Below are 18181 nucleotides of genomic sequence, written 5' to 3'. Positions count from 1 at the left end.
AGATAGAGAAAGGAAGGAGGGAGGGGGAGGGGTAGAGAAGGACAAAATCAATTTAGCGAGAAATAAAGGCGGCAGCCATGAAAAATCGCTTCGATCTGCACGCGTGCACGCGATGAAATTCTTGTGTATGTGTATACGTGTTTGTTTGTATGTGTGTGTGTCAGGTCCGTGGATATATTGATGCGTGTGTGCAACATCAGACTCGGTTCCGCGAATGAAATGATGCGCAAGCGCGTTTACGTATGCACGCGTCTCTCTCATTCGATGATGCATCATACGAATTGATGCGGATTTTCTGTTTGGGGTGTATCGGGGGAGTCAAGCAAACACCCCAACGGGGGAAGAAGAAATAAAATGCGCGCGTTTTGATGCATTTGCGAAGAAAACTTTCCGAACAAAATTTAGTTTATCGATAATGGGGTATATATTTATCAGTATATGAAATGATTGTATTAGTCACGGAATGACCTATCATTTTTCGTACTATTATTATACAAATGAATAGTCTGGGTTATTATATCTTACATTAGATGCATGATGCCGCGGTGCTGGGATAAAGCAGCGACCAAAGGCAAGAGGAAGTAACGAATATCGCGTCCTATTAAGGTCTCATAATGACAATTAAATAACCGTTATCACGGAGGCGAAAGCGCAACGCGCTACAGTTCGACGTTGCATTGCTTGCAGCAGCAGCAGCAACATGACACGTCACGTCGCTGCGATAACGGCTTGGACTATTCGGCTTTTCGATAAGAAAACTGCTAAAAGAACTCTGCTATCGGTCTCTTTTTCTCTCTTTCTATCTCTCTCTCTTTATCGGCACTCGCGGCAAATCATCTAAAGTAAAATTAACTCTATCCAATGTGTAAGAGTTCCTCCGAGCAAGCTATTATACTCAATGATATTCGGAAATATTTTAATGCGAATTTTTAAAAAGAAAAAAATGTCGTTGGGAAAGATCGTTTATAAGCAGGGCTAGAATATAAGGTGGCGGTCATCATTGTTTGATGTAGTTGCGGTGGTGTCGCAGGTCTGGAACGAGTAGCGGAGGAGTTGATGGGCCGTAGGAGATGGAAGCAATATCAGGACACCCTGTACAGCGGCACGCGCATCAGCGAATCTACGACGACGACGACGACGGCGGCAGCGGGCCAGCCCCTCCACCGGCTTTATCCGACGTTGTCATCGTCTTGCAATCCGGTGCTCGGAAATCTGGGCCAAATCGGGGGGCCGCCCGGTGGTGGTCACCTATTACATCCGGCGTCTTCGCCGACAATTACGCCAGCAGGAGCTACGACGGTTCTTGCAACGGGTCTAGCGACGGGTCTGGGAACCGGGGTGACGACGGGGGTAGCGACGGGGGTCGCTACGGGGGTGGCAGGAGTGCCTGGGAGCTTGGTTGCTTCCACGGCTACCACGGCCACCGTCGTACCCACGATCGGTCACCTCAAACAAGACGTATCTTCTCTTCAGAGGCATCATCCTCAAAATCATCATCATCATCATCATCATCATCATCATCATCGTCATCCCCCCTCTCATCTCCATACGCCGTCCTTGTTGACCCAGCAGCAACAGCAGCAGGATCAACTTTATCAGCAAAAACAGCTGCAGCAGCAACAACAACAGCAACAACAACAACAGCAAGAAGAATCAAGACGTTTGAGACCAGAGGAAATAAAGATCGAAGCGGACGAAGAAGAATCCGTAGAAGGCAGTGGTGGTGGTGGTGGTGGTGGTATCGTCGTACGAGAGAACGCGAGGACAGCGGATTTGGTGGCGACAAGTACGACGACGAGTACGACGTCGACGTTGACGACGACAACGACGACGACAAACTCGACGCAAACGACGAATACGGGTACCGCGAGTACGACGACGACGACAACGACGTCGTCGTCATTATCATCGGCGACGACAACAACAACCGCTACGACAACCACGACAACAACAACGACCACAACGACGAATACCTGCTGCGTCGCGAGTACCACGGCATCGGCGAATTTGGTCTCGTCGAGAAGACGACGTCGGGCGAGAAGACAAAACGACGGAGAGGAAGCCGACGCCGAGGAGGAGGACGACGACGGTGAGGAGTTGGAGGAAGGAAACGAAGAGGAAGATTCGAGGACGCGAGGAGGAGAGGAACCGGAAAAACGGTTGAAACTCGACGAGAACGTCGATAGGTCCGTCAGTAGTCCTCACAGAACGGATATTGAACGATCGTCTGCCAATCTTTCGGCTACCAACGGCACGAACGACAATAACGCGGCGGAAGGGACCAAGGTAAATATATATATCTACTATTATTCTTCCTTATCATTTTTATTTCTAATCTAATCAGTCGATTTTCAAATGAAATTTTTCTTTTTAATTTAACAAAGGAACGGGTAGGAGAGCTCGCGTTGGAACGGATACCAGTGACGCAAGCTTTACTACGAGTTAAAAAAGAAGAGGAGTTACAGGAGGTGCCAGGTGGTGGTGGTGGTGGTTGTGGTGGTAGTTTAGGAATCGAAAGGACGACCGATTTAGAAGGGACCAGAAAAATTGGTGGGGTGACTGCTGTTGTTGGTGGTGTTGTTGGTGGCGTTGGCGTTGGCATTGGCGGTGGTGTCATTTCAAACGAGGCTGCTGAAATAACGGCGAAAAATATCATTTCGCCATACGTTCTAGCGAGTAGACGTACGAGTCCACCGCCCGAAGATTGGAAGCCTTTAGACAAGTGTTACTTCTGCCTCGATGGCAAGCTGCCCCACGACGATCAAGCGCCGCTCGTAAGTAACCCACTTTGATATTACTTACTTTTTTTCTTTGGAACACATTCGTATATCGTAAATCGAAAATCGAAGTCCTCGATCATTCATCCTCGGGAAAGATTTACACTTTCATATCTGTATATATATATATATATATATATATATATATATATATATATATATATATAGTATACATATATACGCGATACGAAAAAAAGCGATGGACGTCTTTGCCAATCTTATTTTCTCACCTAGCTGGCTCTCTCTAGTAGGCTATCATATCCTCTCGTGATTCTTCTCTCTTTTGATCCATGCGTTAACTTTGATCGTTAAATTGACTTATTATTTATGAATCTCCGGGTGTTATATTTATTATCAAGAAGATTCCGAGGAAAAATATTACCGACAAGTCTTGCTATTACTACTACTACTATTACTCGTTTTAGAGAAAATCCATCGAGAAAGAAAAAAGAAAAAATTACAATAAATATAAAATTGATCCGTTCGATGTCCTCAGAGTCCACAGAGCGACAGCAGCAGTAGTTCGCGATCGGTGGAGTCACCGATGTCGGTCCAAGTCGACCCAATGGCGGCGTCCGTCGTCGCGGCCGCTCTCAGCGGTACTTACCCGACTTTATTGCCTCAGTGGTGCTTACCACCAAGAGAGGCACCTCTCGTCGGGGTACAGGCTCATCAGGACAGTGCCACGTCGGTCGATCAACCACTCGATCTCTCGGCGAAACCGAAAAATTCTCAGGTGAGAGCCGTACCCCGCTCGAGGTTTTCTTCTTTCATCCTTTTTACTTCCTTTTTTTTTCTTTTTTTCTTTTTTTTTTGATTCTTCTTTCTTCTCACATTTTACTTTTATTTTTTTCTTTATCTGTCTTTCTATTTCTCCCTCCCCCTATCTTTTTCTCTCTCACTCTTTTTCTCTAACATTTGTTCGTCATTAATTAATAATGTATCGTTGTTTCTTTCGTTACAGGATAACAACATATCTCCACTGGAACAACAAAAAATACCTCTGAGGATGCCTCCGGGTATGGACACCAAGAGCATCTTCAAGTAAGTCACTTTAAAAGGAAAATTCATTCTCGGGCGTTCGTTTGCTGATATATCCGTAAAGATTCTCGTGAAAGAAACAGAAAAAGAGAGAGAGAGAGAGAAGCGGGTTAGAAGAGGGATATCGGGGGATGGGATGATGGTAAAAGAATAGTAACAAGACAAGAGAGAGAAAGAGAGAGAAAAGGAAGGAAAACGACTACGACTCAAAGCCGTACGTTGCCCTCGTGTTTTCGCTCTTTTCCCCCGCGTAACATTTTGCGCGTCAAATTTTTATCGTCTTCTATTATTAGTTCAGTCGCAATCTGCACCTCACCCGACACATCGAGAGAAAGTGTAAAGTACTACTACCTCGCTTCTTATGTCGCGTATGATGTTAAATGGAAAGAGGGAGAAAGAAAGAAAGAGAGAAAGAGAAACAATCCAGTCGCTTAACGACGCAATTTCACGATAAGATAATCCGCCAACGAAAACTGTGACAAGTCGAAAATTAGATTTTACCGAAGAAATTTATAACATTCGATCAAACGTTTCATGTTTTTTTTTAATACCTAAGATCAGCTAAATTGTTGGAATACGTTTTGTCAGGTTAAATTTCAATTCGATGAATCTTTCTATTTGAGATTTTTCACACTATCATCGAAACAATGTAACATCTTTGACATATTTTTCTCCTCAGGGAAATCCCTTTTTTTTTCATGTAATAATTGCACGCGAGTATAGTACCATTGGAAAATTTGCATTTTATTCAATTAAAGTAAATCCTACATTACAAACAAATTATTCACGAAGAAAATGTACAAAGCTACGTTGCTTTTTACGACGAACGAAATGCAATTTTATCTGTTTGTACGACAACGAAGCAGTCAGCAGGTCGATGAACTCAAGTACTTACTCTGTTAGAGGGGCTTCAATCGTAAACTCTCGTCATCGGGTGGGGTATATAATTATTATTCACGATTAATAATTTTATCCTCGTTGTTTAACGAAAAATTCGATATTTCTATGATTAGCAGCTAGGCCAAAATTGTCTCAGCCAGTTCGTTGAAAAAAATAAAATAATAATTAATCGTACGATAAGAAGAATAAATTTTGTTAACGATAAACACGTGTACGGGGGATTAGAGAGACATGTGACAGTTGAATACGATCCAGACATCCAAAATTAACGTTACGAGAGATATGTAAACACGTGAGAAGAGAAAGAGAGAAGAAAGAAAATATAACCTTACAACTAAGTTGATTACGAAATCCAGCCGAACGGTTAAGCCTTGGTAGTCTTGGCCCCGTTGCCATAGGCAGATTGCAAACTTGTTTGATCCGAATTCTCCTTCTCTCTCTCTCTCTCTTTCTCTTTAAATCCTAGTTACGTAATCATCGGAAATGAATACTCGGCGGAATAGAATTGACGTTGAAAGGACTTTGGCAACTCTGATGTTGGAGGGTTGGGGGAAGGGGGATGAGGGATAGAGATCGATAGGTTGTTATCCTGGAAAGTTTGGAGAAGGTTTGTTAGACTAGGTGTTGTATATCCGTTTCAGCTCGTGTTACCGCGCGAAACCGCGTATTGCCGTGCCAGTGACGGCAGCGGCAGCGGCTGTAGCTGCGGCGACAGTGGTGGGTGCAGGGGGTAGCGTCAGCAGGAAGACTTACACCGAGGAGGAACTACAGGCGGCCCTAAGAGATATACAGAGTGGAAAACTCGGCACGCGAAGGGCAGCCGTGATTTATGGGATACCAAGAAGCACCCTACGCAACAAGGTCTACAAGCTTGCGATGGAGCGCGAAAGGGACGCGTCCCTCTCTAGCACCCATTCACACCCTCACGAGTCCGGCGCCCAAGCCACCACCACCACCACCATCACCACCACCACCACCATCACTACTACAACACCACCAAATACGACCCAAAACGCGACCACTCCGCCCTCGCAAGTGGACGAGGTAGGTTTTGGGGACAGAAATCTAATAAGATTTCACTATTCGAATATTATTGTCTGTCTGAGAGAATGATTGATAACATATTACACCCAGGTGTCTCGTGATAAATTTTGATTAGGCCGTTGATCCAATTTGTTTGTTTGTTTGTTTATCGATAAAAACCTTTTGCGAACAGAGAAGAAAGCTCGCGAATTCACTTGCGATAACATAAGATTATTTATTTTAAAATGTTTCTATTAGTTTATTCTTGAAAAGAACGATGATGGAATCATTTAATAGACGGAGGGGGGGACAGTTTCTACGATTATTTTCTTTCAAATGTACGAATATCTCTTTTGTTTAATTATTCTCCTTGCAAAAGCTCGCTCGCCCCTTATTCTATGAGAAAGAGGACGCCCTCGTATGTTAGAACGCATTTAACTTGACGTAAGAGATTCTACAGATGTTGCTAGGAAACCGACCGAAAGATACTTCGCTTCGTTTGTGATTCTGTTCCTTAACCCTTTGATCTAGATTACAATTATATTTGAATAGCTACTATTCGTTTTTTCTTACTAACTAACGTAAGACAATTTTATTTCACCGATGTTTGTGCATGAACGGGACGTTTAATATTTTACTTATCTTATCGATAAGAATATTTATTTTTTTGTGTAAAAATATGATTAAAGTTTAACCAAAAACAGAAAAAATATCAGCACAAATTGCACGACAATGCACTTTAATCAAATTACACGTTAATCTCTTTGTATTCCTGTCGCGAAAAGAATCTTTTTTTCGAGAGAGGTGGATAGAAATAAAAAAAAAAGAAAGATGCGAGAGTGTGAAAGAATTTTTGATAAGATTTATCAGTAATCAAATCAGTAAGCGTGGTTTTGGTTAGGAAGAACGTACAAGCTTCCCCAAAACATACCTCTTTTGCACGGCGATCGTAGTATTTCGCTCGGTTCTTACGATTCAAAAGAAAAACATTCTTTTTGCAGATCGTTTCATCCGAAAGAACGAGTAAACATTTTGTAAAAAAAAATATTTTTAAATAAGATCCGTGCGATTGTTCAACGATCGCCGTGACGCTCGGTAGTGTCCAATGTTTTATTGCATGGGCTGTTTAACTTTGTTTATCTCACTATTTGTAGTTTAACACGCGGCCACTCGGCGTTCGCGAGGTTTCAAGGCACGAGGTAAGTTTTTGGGAAGATTCCATTGGTTTTTTTTTTTTTTGTTAATGTACGAAAGAAAGAAATCGGCTATGATAATGAATTCAAACTAACCGCGAAGCTTTCTGCTCTGTGATTATTCTTTTCTTTTTTGTTACTATTTCGCTAATAACGATCAATATACGGGTTGTTCATGCATATCATCGACCCGTACAAGGGTTGTTGCATACCATGCGAATTTATATACCCCTACACACCAACGATATTCGTAGTAATGCATGCATGCTGTTACGAAAGGGTTCAATTGACGAAATCGTAAAATAACAATTTGCATGTACTAAGAGAACCTTTCATTGTATGATATTTTACTTGGAATTCTATTATTAATAGCAAAAAGTTAATTCTATTCAATTATTCTCGATTTACGTTTAACTGCATGCGACAAATGATATTGGAAAGGTAAGTCTCGATTCTTTCGGTTCGAATGCAACTCGTTATCGCGATATTTTTCTAAATTTCTAACGACCTATGATCGCGTGCAAGAAAACTACAAAATTAATCTTTCGTTTAATAGACAAAATGAATATTTATTTCTTTGTTTTTTTAAATCAACTCCTTGTTGCTTCATCGAAATGAACATTTACACGTTGACAATTTTTGCATGATGCTTGGCTTATTTGCATTTAATAAAACATAAACGTACATAGAGACAAATTACAATACTGATACAAAATACAATGAGACACGTACACGAAACAAGTAAGCATACCTCTCGACGAAATACATTTGAGTTAACAAAAAAGAAAAAAAGAATATAAGTAAGGAAGATTTGATGAGATGCAAAGGGTAAATACTTTCACTACGATTTCTAAGATAGAAAGGGAGAAAGTAATAGGGTTGGGAATAAGGATAGGACATAAAAGAGAGAATGATAGAGAGAGAGAGAGAGAGAAAGAGAAAGAGAGCAAGAATACTACTATACTTTCCTCGAGAGGGGGATTTTACTCCAGGCACAAATTTTTGTTCTCCATTGAGAAAAAGGATTGACGAAAAATATTAAAAGGGAATCTTTCAACAGGTGGACGAGAAGGAACTATCGGGAGCGGAAGAGGAAAAAGAGGTGGAGAAGGCACTCCTGAAACCTTTGTTGTCGTTGGAAGACCTAGTAAGGTTTTCCGCACTCGAAGGTAGCGGTGGAGATTCCCTGAGGACTCTGCTTCAGCGAGGACAGGATGTGGGTCAGGAATGGCCGGGTTTGGAACACGCAAACATTGGTCCTTACATTCAAAAAATGTTGGCCGCTGCTGCACCGTTCAAAGGTAAGACAATCGTAGCAAAGTCCATATTGGAGATTAGGATAATTTAATTGGTAATTCTAATTGTTAGGACTAGAAACGCAAGATTACCGCATTCCGGAGGTGATGAGGAGGTTAATGAGCGAAGACAAGAGGTTGAATAAGAGCGTTAACGGAGATCAAGGACAGGGACCGCATCTGCAACAACAACAGCAGCATCAACATCATCAACATCATCATCATCCGGGATCGGGGGTAGGTGGGCATCAACAAAGTGGGTCGCAAACGAGCGTGCAATCGACGACGCAACAACAAGCGCATCATCTACGGGCACCGATAACCAACGACGATTTTAATCCGAGCATCGAGGAAGAAGCGAGCGATAGTGCTCAAGGTAGAGCAATATTGAAGATTCCGTCCTACAAGCCAGCGAGTACGCCAGGTTGTTCGAGTAACAAGAACGGCGAACCGACGTCGGCTGCTTTCGCTCAGGGATTTGCGGCAACGGCTTCGAGTCCAAATCTTTTGGAACGCGCTAGCCCCGCGTTTTCGGGAACGAGCAGCCCGACGAACTCTCTGGTCGGCAAGGCGGTGCCCGTTAATTTTCGAGAAGTCATCGCGAAGAGTATAAGCGTCAAGTTCCAAGAAGGTCAACAGGCGAGTGGTGTTACAGCCGGATTGGCGGGTTGTCAAGGTAGTAACGTGGCCCAGTCACAGCAACAAATGATGCCTGAGCCGAGTCCTTTCAAAAGAGGTCGTTATACGCCACCTCAACCAGCGCTACCTGTCCAGCAAACACAACAGAATAAACCGCAAAATCAGGACGCCAACAAGCCTAAACCCGGCACCGGTGGTAAGGGAACTAGACCGAAACGCGGAAAGTATAGGAATTACGATAGAGATAGCCTTGTGGAAGCTGTGCGCGCGGTCCAACGAGGCGAGATGAGTGTTCATCGAGCTGGTAGCTACTATGGCGTGCCGCATTCCACTCTCGAGTACAAAGTTAAAGAACGCCACCTCATGAGGCCACGCAAGAGGTAATCTTATTGATCAATTAATACTCGTTCTTATAAGAGTCTTGCTTGCGTCCCTATAGCCGAAATTCCTCCCTCTCCCTATGTATCTCTCACTTATAGGGACCAGAAGCAACCGGATGACAAGACGAAAGACGGAACGAGTACAACTACGGCAGCAGCAGCGGCCGCAGCAGCAGCCGCAGCCGCCGCAGCTGCAGTTATGAGACCTGGTACGACCGACAAAAAGGCCCCGCTTAAGGCTCAGAAACCGTTCACCCCGGCCAGTGGAATACCTGGTCCTAACGGGCTGAAGATGCCATTCATGGAAGGCATGCCGCATTTACCTTTTCCACCTTTTAACTTTTGGAGTCCTGCCCCCTTCTTACCCTCGCCGTTCATGCCGGGTGCCGCTAACGTACCGACCATGATTCCTGAGCAATACTTTGCCTCGCAAAGGATGCGTGGTCTGCAAGAACAACAAAGAAGCGCAGCGATAGTTCAGCAACAGCCGCATCAACAACACTCGCAACGAGAAAGAGAGGGTGGTGCGGCAGTGCCAACAACGGAAACACCTGGAACATCAACTGCGAGAAATTCTACAAGCGCTAAGACGCCGAGAGAATTGACAGAAAGCCTTTACGATGGTACCGGGGCGAATGGAAGTTTTTTGGACAATCTTATAAGATCGAGTCTCGAGACCGGTATACCTAGGGACCAGCGAGTCTTAAACGAGACCAGGAGTCAACAGCAACAAACGTCGTCTTCATCGTCTACGTCGTCGACTTCGTCGCAACAACAGCAACAACAACAGCAACAACAACAACATCCAGAAACGATGAGCGGCAAAGCCCTGATCGATCAACTCTGTAGGAATTCGAGGAGGACACCGTTGTCGCGTATAACGCAAGATAGTAGCGAAGATGAGAGTTACAGGGGACCACCATCGGGAACCTCCGGCAGACTCGATAGAGTACCAGAGAGACCAGAGAGGGTACCCACCGTTGATCTCAGTCCCTCGCCCTCCGAAAGGGCTCGTACCGATGATGGTAGCGATCGTTTGACCTCACCACCAACGCCTCTTTCAATATCTCGTGCGGGAAGCAGGGACGAGGACAGTACTCGCGAATCGAGGTTAGATCGTGCCAGTAGAGAACGCGAAATTCATAACGGTGCAGCTCAGGAAGATCGAGGTGGTACTCTCGTACAACAACAACAACAACAACAACAACAATTGAATCATTACCCGGACTTACACAATCTTTATGCCGTAACAACTGACAAAAAAAGTGCCTGTGATAGTAAGCTTATAGTAGATCATTCGAGCCAGAAGACTCAACAACAACCGCAGCAACAACAACAACAACAACAGCCGAAAGAATACGCCGCTGTAAGCGGTTTGGTCGTGCAACTGCAAAGGGTTACAATACTGGCAGCAGCAGGTCTGGCGAACAAACCAACAGCCAACAACCGGCGGAACAACGTGGACCTGTTATCGGTATGGAAGACTCCGTAGAGCAGTAGACGAAAGTCAGTATCAGTTATCAATAAGGTATAGAATTATGGTAACGGTAATCGATTTCGAACGTTAATACCGTAAAACCTTATTCATTCGAATAACTCTGTAGTTATATACCCCCATGTCTCTCAATTCCGTTCTTCGTCCTTTATCGCAAATGGTTCCATTCCAATTCGACGATTCGATTAGGATGATCAATGACGAAGATTAGAAGACTATTTGGACGTAATACAAGGACTATCCACTTACCCCAAACCCCCAACACATTCCCTCTATATACCCGAACTTCGTTCGAAAACTATAGATATTTGAAGAAGCTAATCTTCTTCTTCTTGGACTCTCCTATGACAGAGATCAGTGAAAAAATCAGTAAGAGAAAAATAACGCTTCGGGTAATATCGATCGAGTAAACTCACTATCAATTTTTTCAAAAAAAATACAAGAAAAAACTCGATCGACCGATCCCATCCCCACCCAATCCCCCGGTGTATGTGGTCCATATATGCTATCGGTGGAAATCCTTCGAGTGTGGCGATTTTTTCATGCGAATGAATTTTCGGAACAGACCCTTAACTCTAAGGTATTGATAAAAGACACGATACGATTTAATCTACTATTACTACTACTACTACTACTACTACTACTACTACTACTACTATTACTACTACTACTACTACTACTATTACTACTACTACTACTACTACTACTATTACTACTACTTACTTACTTACATTATGCCGAGTATCCTTTCGTACACGTACCATTAATACGTCACGCTTACAGAGAGGAATACAAACGTAATCGGTGAACGATACACACTGATAACAACAACAACAAAATAAAAATATAAAAAAAACACACTAATACAGACGAAGAAATACAATTTATAGTAGGGAACACGAAGCAGCGTAGTAGAGGCAACGCGTATACGAGATCCGCATACGCGTTTAACATTTTTAGGATTCCATTTTCGGGTATGTTGCGAATAAAAAGCATACCCGTTTGCCGTATACTAATCTATAAGACGATCAATCGTTTAATTAAAGATCGACGAAGCGAAAGGAGAGCTCTAGCTAAAAATGCGTTTTAGGTGAAAACAAAGATAATGATAAATGAAGATTAAAATAAAGGAGATAATATGATGAAGATGAAGATGATAGAAGATGAAACAAAACAAAATAGAAAAAGAAAAAAATAATAAGAAATGAAAAGAAAAGAAAAGAAAAGAAAAGAATAAGACAAACGACAACAAGCGTAATTATTTCCTCTATCGATGTAAAACTACCTAATGGAAAAAACTTATTACCTACTATTAACATTACTTAACTCGTAAGGAGCATAATTATATAAGGAATGATATATTATATATATATACATATATTTTTGGTCATTACGGACGTATGCGAAATGAGAAACGAGCCAAGGCTTTTTTGGCGCACGTAGGTGACATTTTTTCACAAGGCGACAATATTTCTCTAATCTCAGTTCTCTTTAAGGCCGGTGTTCGACGCTAACGCATCATCCCACGTTTTACGAGACACGTTGTTTAGCTTGGAATATAAATGCAATGATCGAGAAAATGATAAAGGGGGAGGAGGGGACACACACGAATGATTTAATTCAAGGAATTTCATTGGATGGGGAGAAAAAATGGAAGGATTTTTAAAAAGGATTTCGTCAAATTTTTCTTCTTGTTTTTTTTTGTTCTAATAAAATTGGTCTTTTGCAAAGTTTTTTTTCTGTTTTCTTTTTTTTTTCGTGATATTTTATTCTAATTAAGATTAATAATGCAATGAAAAAGAAAAAAGCGTTACGAGCGTGAGAGAAGAAGAAGAAAAAAAAATAAAAGGGATGAAATATTGTCCAAAGGAGGATACCCTTTTATAGTCTGTGACATTAATGGTGCTTCCTGAGGACATCCGGAATACGGATATCCTGGAAATATTTAACAAGCTATTAAAATAGAGAGGGTATTCTCGAGGCGTTTTTATTGTTAAGAGATAAAAAAGAATGAAGAGAGTAACACCTTTTTTTTTTTAGGAAAAGAAAGGAAAAAAATAAAATAACATGAAAGACAAAGGAGTAAGTTTTGAAAATAAAAGAATAATATTTTTTGTTGTTTTTTCAAAATATGACGAATCCAATAAGAAATCCTTCTGACGATTCGACATTGGGTTCCTTGAATTTTCGTTAAATAAAAAAGAAAGAAAGGTTCGTGGTGATAGGAATGGAAAAATTGCAAACGATTAATGAAAAATTCTTAACGAACGGGCAAAGTATTATTAAAAAAAAAAAAATTAGAAACATAGAATACGAAAAGAATGCAAAGTTACGAAATATAAAAAGATAGAAAATTGGGGGGGGTTAAATGAAAAAAAAAAAAATAAAAAAATAGAAGAAATGGAATTATTATAAAGAGAGGTGACGCGTGCTCTCGACTCGGGATCTTTCTATGTAATACCAAAGTGCAGAAACCATTTTCTTAAAGCGCGAATTACGCCCGATAAACACTTTTTGATACGAATGCAAATTTTCTACTACGTAGAGGAAGAGATACCAACAGCAACAGCAGCAGCAACAACGTCAATGTTATATGGTGTTGTTGTTGTTGTTGTATAGTGATCTCACTCGAATTAGGGTTTCGTTTTTTCACCGGGTTCCACGAGTAACGATAAATAATGAAAAAATAAAGAAAGATGGAGGCAGATCGATGATAACGATATCGATGATGATTACGATGATGATGATGATAATAATGATAATGATGATGAATTATTATGTCGAATGCGAGGCGTAGGAGCGTATCTACGTTTCATATAAAGTTTACATTAGATATTTCATTTTTTGGGGGAAACACAAATAGAAACAAATCAACAAAAACAATTTTATATTTTTTAATCCAGGAGATTCTCTCGTAGAAAGAAACGATGTCTTTTTTTTTTTTTTTAAATAAAAATAAAAAATGAGATATCGTTCGTTGATATAATTCCATAATTATAATCGCAGTTATATAATTCGGATATTTGGATAGAAACAAAATACTTAATGACATTCCTGTCGACATTTTCTCGTCTTTTATTTTTACTTTTTTATTTTGTTTTTTTTCGTAAGATAAACGATGATCGGTTGGACCAATGGGGTGATATATTAGTTAGTTACGGGTTTTTAGATAAAATCAAAGTTTAGGGTGGGATTTTAAAAGACTTCTTTAAACAAAAATAGGAGAAGTGCTATAAAAAATGTGATGACATATTATGGGGACGTAGATATCGCGAATCCGTTTTTCCTCGCTTAACGATTTAAACGACGACAGATAGAGGGAGGAATATCGGATATAGAGAAATAATAAAGAATTTAGAAAAGGAAAGAAATATAATTAAACACGGAAAAAAAACGTATGTGAACGTGAGAAAGATAAGAAAAACGGTGGTTATAAGATTTGAAGAAAAGAAAAAGGGAAGAAAACGATCCATGCACTCATCTCATGACACTATTTTAAGAAAGAATTTAAAAAAATTAAAAAAAATAAATAAAAACAAGAAACAAAAAGGGGGATAAAAAAATAAACCATAAAAGATAAACAAACAAAATAAACGAAAGAAAAAGTTGAAGAAGAAGAAAAAGAAGAAGAAGATGAAAATAATTAAAAAAAAAAATAAAAAAAATAAGTAACAAGCGAAATAAAATGAAGCGTAACGACTGAAAGACTTTAGGCTGTATATAAAGTATAAGGCATGTATGTTTGGTGTTTTAAAAAATGCAAAAATTCCTTATTAAACGAAAAAAAAAGTTATTACCCTTTATGCGAAAAAAAGTAAACAATGTAAACAAGACTACTCTCTCGGTGTTTTTTGGAACTAAACTTAAATAAAATAAAATAAAATAAAATAAAATTTATCCTATTTAAAGGGAAAATTAAACCAAGTATAAACAAAAAAAAGAATGAATAATAAGGCGTGAGAATTAAACACGGTGTAATTTCTCTCTGATGGAAAGAAGAAGAAGAAGAAGAAGAAGAAAAAAAAAGGTAAAAAAGTAAAATTAAAGGTAAAAGTAAAAAGTAAAAATACAAGTAAAATAAATACGCGCGTAAAATAAAAAATAAAAAAAAAAAAGTCAAGTTATTGAGTGTAAACGTTAAGGTCTTCTTTTTTAGGGTTTAAACAAAAAATGCGATAACGCAAAATGGCAACAAAAAAATGGCGAAGTATAAAAGTTACAACAAGCACCAGCAGTCACGATCGTGTGTAAAATTTTGGGATAAAACAACAACAACAACAAAATGTATACCTTCCTTCGCTATCACTGTCCACAAAACAAAACAAACCAAAAAAAAAAAGATAATACAATCCCGAAGCGATGCACTTCCTTTTTTCATTTTACAAAATCGACGTTCCTTATTCATGCCCCCTCTCCTCTAATTACGATCCTAATTTCTTCATATAAAAACATTAAAAAAAAAAAAGACAAAATTTTGTTCGAAATTTCAAGCATCATTGTTCCTGTTACAAGCATCTCGAGAAGTTTCGTAAACGTTAAAGCAAGGATGCACTCAGTTGCTAACCTAAGCCCGTTCCCGCGTCATCGTCATCCATTTTCCCCTCATCATTCCTGATCACCAACCCCCTTGTTCCCCAGCACCCTCCTCATTCCCTCGTCCAAGCTGCCTCCCGGCATCGCCGCGAGTACATTGCTACCATCACCGTCATCAATCACCACCGTCTCGCTATCGTGCCCAGAAGGAAAAAAAAAGCAAAACTACAGACCCTTTATAATAATAATAAAAAAAAAAAAAGAAAAAAAAGCAGATTTATCGTTAGATGTGAAAGAAAGAAAGAAAGGAAGAAAGAGAGAAAGAGAAGAGATATGGTTGAATGGAAGAAGAAAAATAAAAAAAAAGGAAAAACAGAAAAAAACCATTTCAAACGCCGCAAAAAACTAATTATTTATCGTGAGGATGATTGTAAACGTGCGTGTACCGCTAATGATTGTCGTTAAATTCACAATTACGGTTTACGAAAAAAAAAAATTAAAATAAAATAAATAAATAAATAATAAATAAATAATAATAATAATAATAATAATAATAATAATAGTCGCGACGCGTCGTTCGGTGCAATCTATATCGACAGTTGGATCCCGTGATCCTCGTCCCGCGATACTTAACGAAAATGATCCTTTTTTTTTGTCTTGTTTTAATTCACATATTTATCCCTACACGATTATTAATTCGAAATATTATCAATGAAAATCATTCTCGTGCAATGAGCTAATAGAATATTTATTTTATTTCTTTTTCTTTTTTTTTTTTACATAGGTTAACGACAATTTGAAGAACATGAAAGTAAAAAAGAAATTGTTCCCAATTATTTTTATTACTTTCCTTTTTTTTTTTTTTTTTAATTCTTATCTTTTAATCATCCGTTTGTTGCACGATCGTCGATTAGTATATTTTTTCGGAGGAGATGGCCGAAAGAGAGAGAAGGATTCAAAATAACTAATTCGAGTAAATCATTCGTTAAAAAAAAAAGAAAAAAAAAAAAACAACAGAAACGTATAAGTCAACCGGGAAGAGATCTGCTGTTGAATTGAGAAAAATTAATTGAACGAACTGAAATAAACCATATATATATGGGTTGAAAAAGAATAGAAAAAAATTGTCTCAAAGTGAAATTTTGTCGAACTTCCGGTCGTCTCTTCCACCATCGCGGGCGATGCAGTATTACGATGATTATCCGACGAGAGACGGATTGGTCGAAAACGGAGAGGAGATGAGAAAGAAATCTTTAAGAATTAAAAAAAAAAAAAAAAAGAGGATATATTATATTAAAATATCTGTGATGTAAAAAGTAACAAAATTTTGATGTATATTTTTCACAAATTATTGTAACCAGCTAGTGTATATGTGTAAGGATATAAACAAGAAAAAAAAATTATACTATTATAATTACGGTGTGCGGGAAAAATAAAATGATAAGCGAGGGACTAAAAGAAAAGAAAGAAAGAAATGAAATTTAAGTAAGGGTGAAAGAGAGAGAGAGAGAGAGTGAGAGAAAGAATGAGAGTGAACGAGAGAGAGAGAGAGAGAAAGAGAGAGAGAGAGATTGTGCGAAAGAGAGAAAGAAAGAGAGAAAGAGAGAACGACAAGATAGATAGATAGAATGATAAAAAGAGAAGGGATGTTTAAGGGTTGAAAGCCGCGATATAACGCGAAAATTACGTTGGTCCACACCGGTGGTCAGACGGGACCAAGATGGCGGGCACTGCTCGGAAAACAGTCGGACTCAAAGATTCCTGTTATCATCATTTTTGCCCCCCCCTTTTTTCTATTTTCCTTTTCTTTTTCGTTCGATCGTTCCGCGCGTTCAAAAGAGAAAGGAAAATAAAATAAAAAAAACAAAATTAACCAAAAACTATGGCGGGCTCTTCGTTCTTTTCCTTCGATCGTTTCGACTCGACTAATTGTCAAAAGCCAAAATCTTTCTTATTATTCTTATTATTATTCTTATTATTATTCTTATTATTATTCAGGGAAATACAAATATATATATATATATATATATATATATATATATATATATATATATATATATATATATATATATATATAAAGATAAATAAAATAAATAAAAAAAATATTTGAACGTGAAGATCGACGAAGGAAAAGACACGAATTTTGTTAATTTAATAAATAAACCGGAAGATTTGGTCCGATTGGCCCTGTAACGATTCGATGTTAGCTACCTCACAGTATCGTCGTACGTTTGGTAAAATGGTTCGAAAGAAAAGATTTATGTGTGTGTGTCACTTCGTGCATAAAGAGATTAAGAATGATCCTTGAAATAATCTATTTATAATTCTCGTATTTCAAAGTAGAAAATTGTATAATTAGTATTCGAATCGGATTGGATAATTAGAAGTCTAGCTCTGTAATCTTTTTCCCGAAGAAGAAAAAAAAAAGAAAGAAAGAAAGAAAAAAAAACTCTTTGAATAAGAAGAAATCCTTCTACACTACTATTTTTTAATAATAATAATAATAATAACAACCCGGTAAATAAGTAATATAAAAATCGGACATTTTTCACGAGGATGATGAATATTTTTCTAAAATCAAAAATAAAAGAAAAGGAAACAAAAAATAAATTGTCAATCTTTTTTAATCTCTTCCGAAGGAGGACACGCGGGTTTCTTCTTGTCGACGGTGATTCGTATGTAAATGGTCTAAACAGTTCCAAATTGTGCCTAAGTTTCGGGGTTACGTTTTTACTACAGGATAAAAGCGCGGAAACGTTTAGTTTCGAACTAACTCGGACCGACGGCGAAACGGTGAACGCGACATGAGAATATAATTATAATAAAAGTAAAGAAAAAAGAAAAGAAAAGTTAAGTAAAGTAAAGTAAAGTAAAGTAAAGAAAAGTATTAAAAGAGAAAGAAAGG

At 38.9% G+C, this 18181-nt stretch overlaps 1 protein-coding gene across 1 annotated transcript in view; it reads left to right on the top strand.

Moving 5' to 3' along the window:
- Positions 1–17305, top strand: part of Eip93F (Ecdysone-induced protein 93F) — a 32614-nt gene extending 15309 nt beyond the window's left edge. The window contains 10 exon segments of the mRNA XM_089172398.1: positions 1031–2286; positions 2385–2774; positions 3274–3513; positions 3742–3821; positions 5360–5762; positions 6896–6940; positions 7995–8235; positions 8303–9248; positions 9348–10639; positions 10642–17305. Coding sequence (XP_089028524.1) covers positions 1031–2286; positions 2385–2774; positions 3274–3513; positions 3742–3821; positions 5360–5762; positions 6896–6940; positions 7995–8235; positions 8303–9248; positions 9348–10639; positions 10642–10748 — 5000 coding nt within the window. The 3' untranslated portion in view covers positions 10749–17305.
- Positions 17306–18181: the final 876 nt, after the last annotated feature.

Source organism: Polistes dominula, unplaced genomic scaffold (assembly GCF_049000335.1).
Source record: "Polistes dominula isolate Pdom_NZ unplaced genomic scaffold, Pdom_raw_medaka contig_73, whole genome shotgun sequence".
Taxonomy (NCBI): Eukaryota; Metazoa; Arthropoda; class Insecta; order Hymenoptera; family Vespidae; genus Polistes; species Polistes dominula.
Note: the sequence above shows the minus strand (reverse complement) of the source record. Positions and strands in the feature narration are given on the sequence as shown.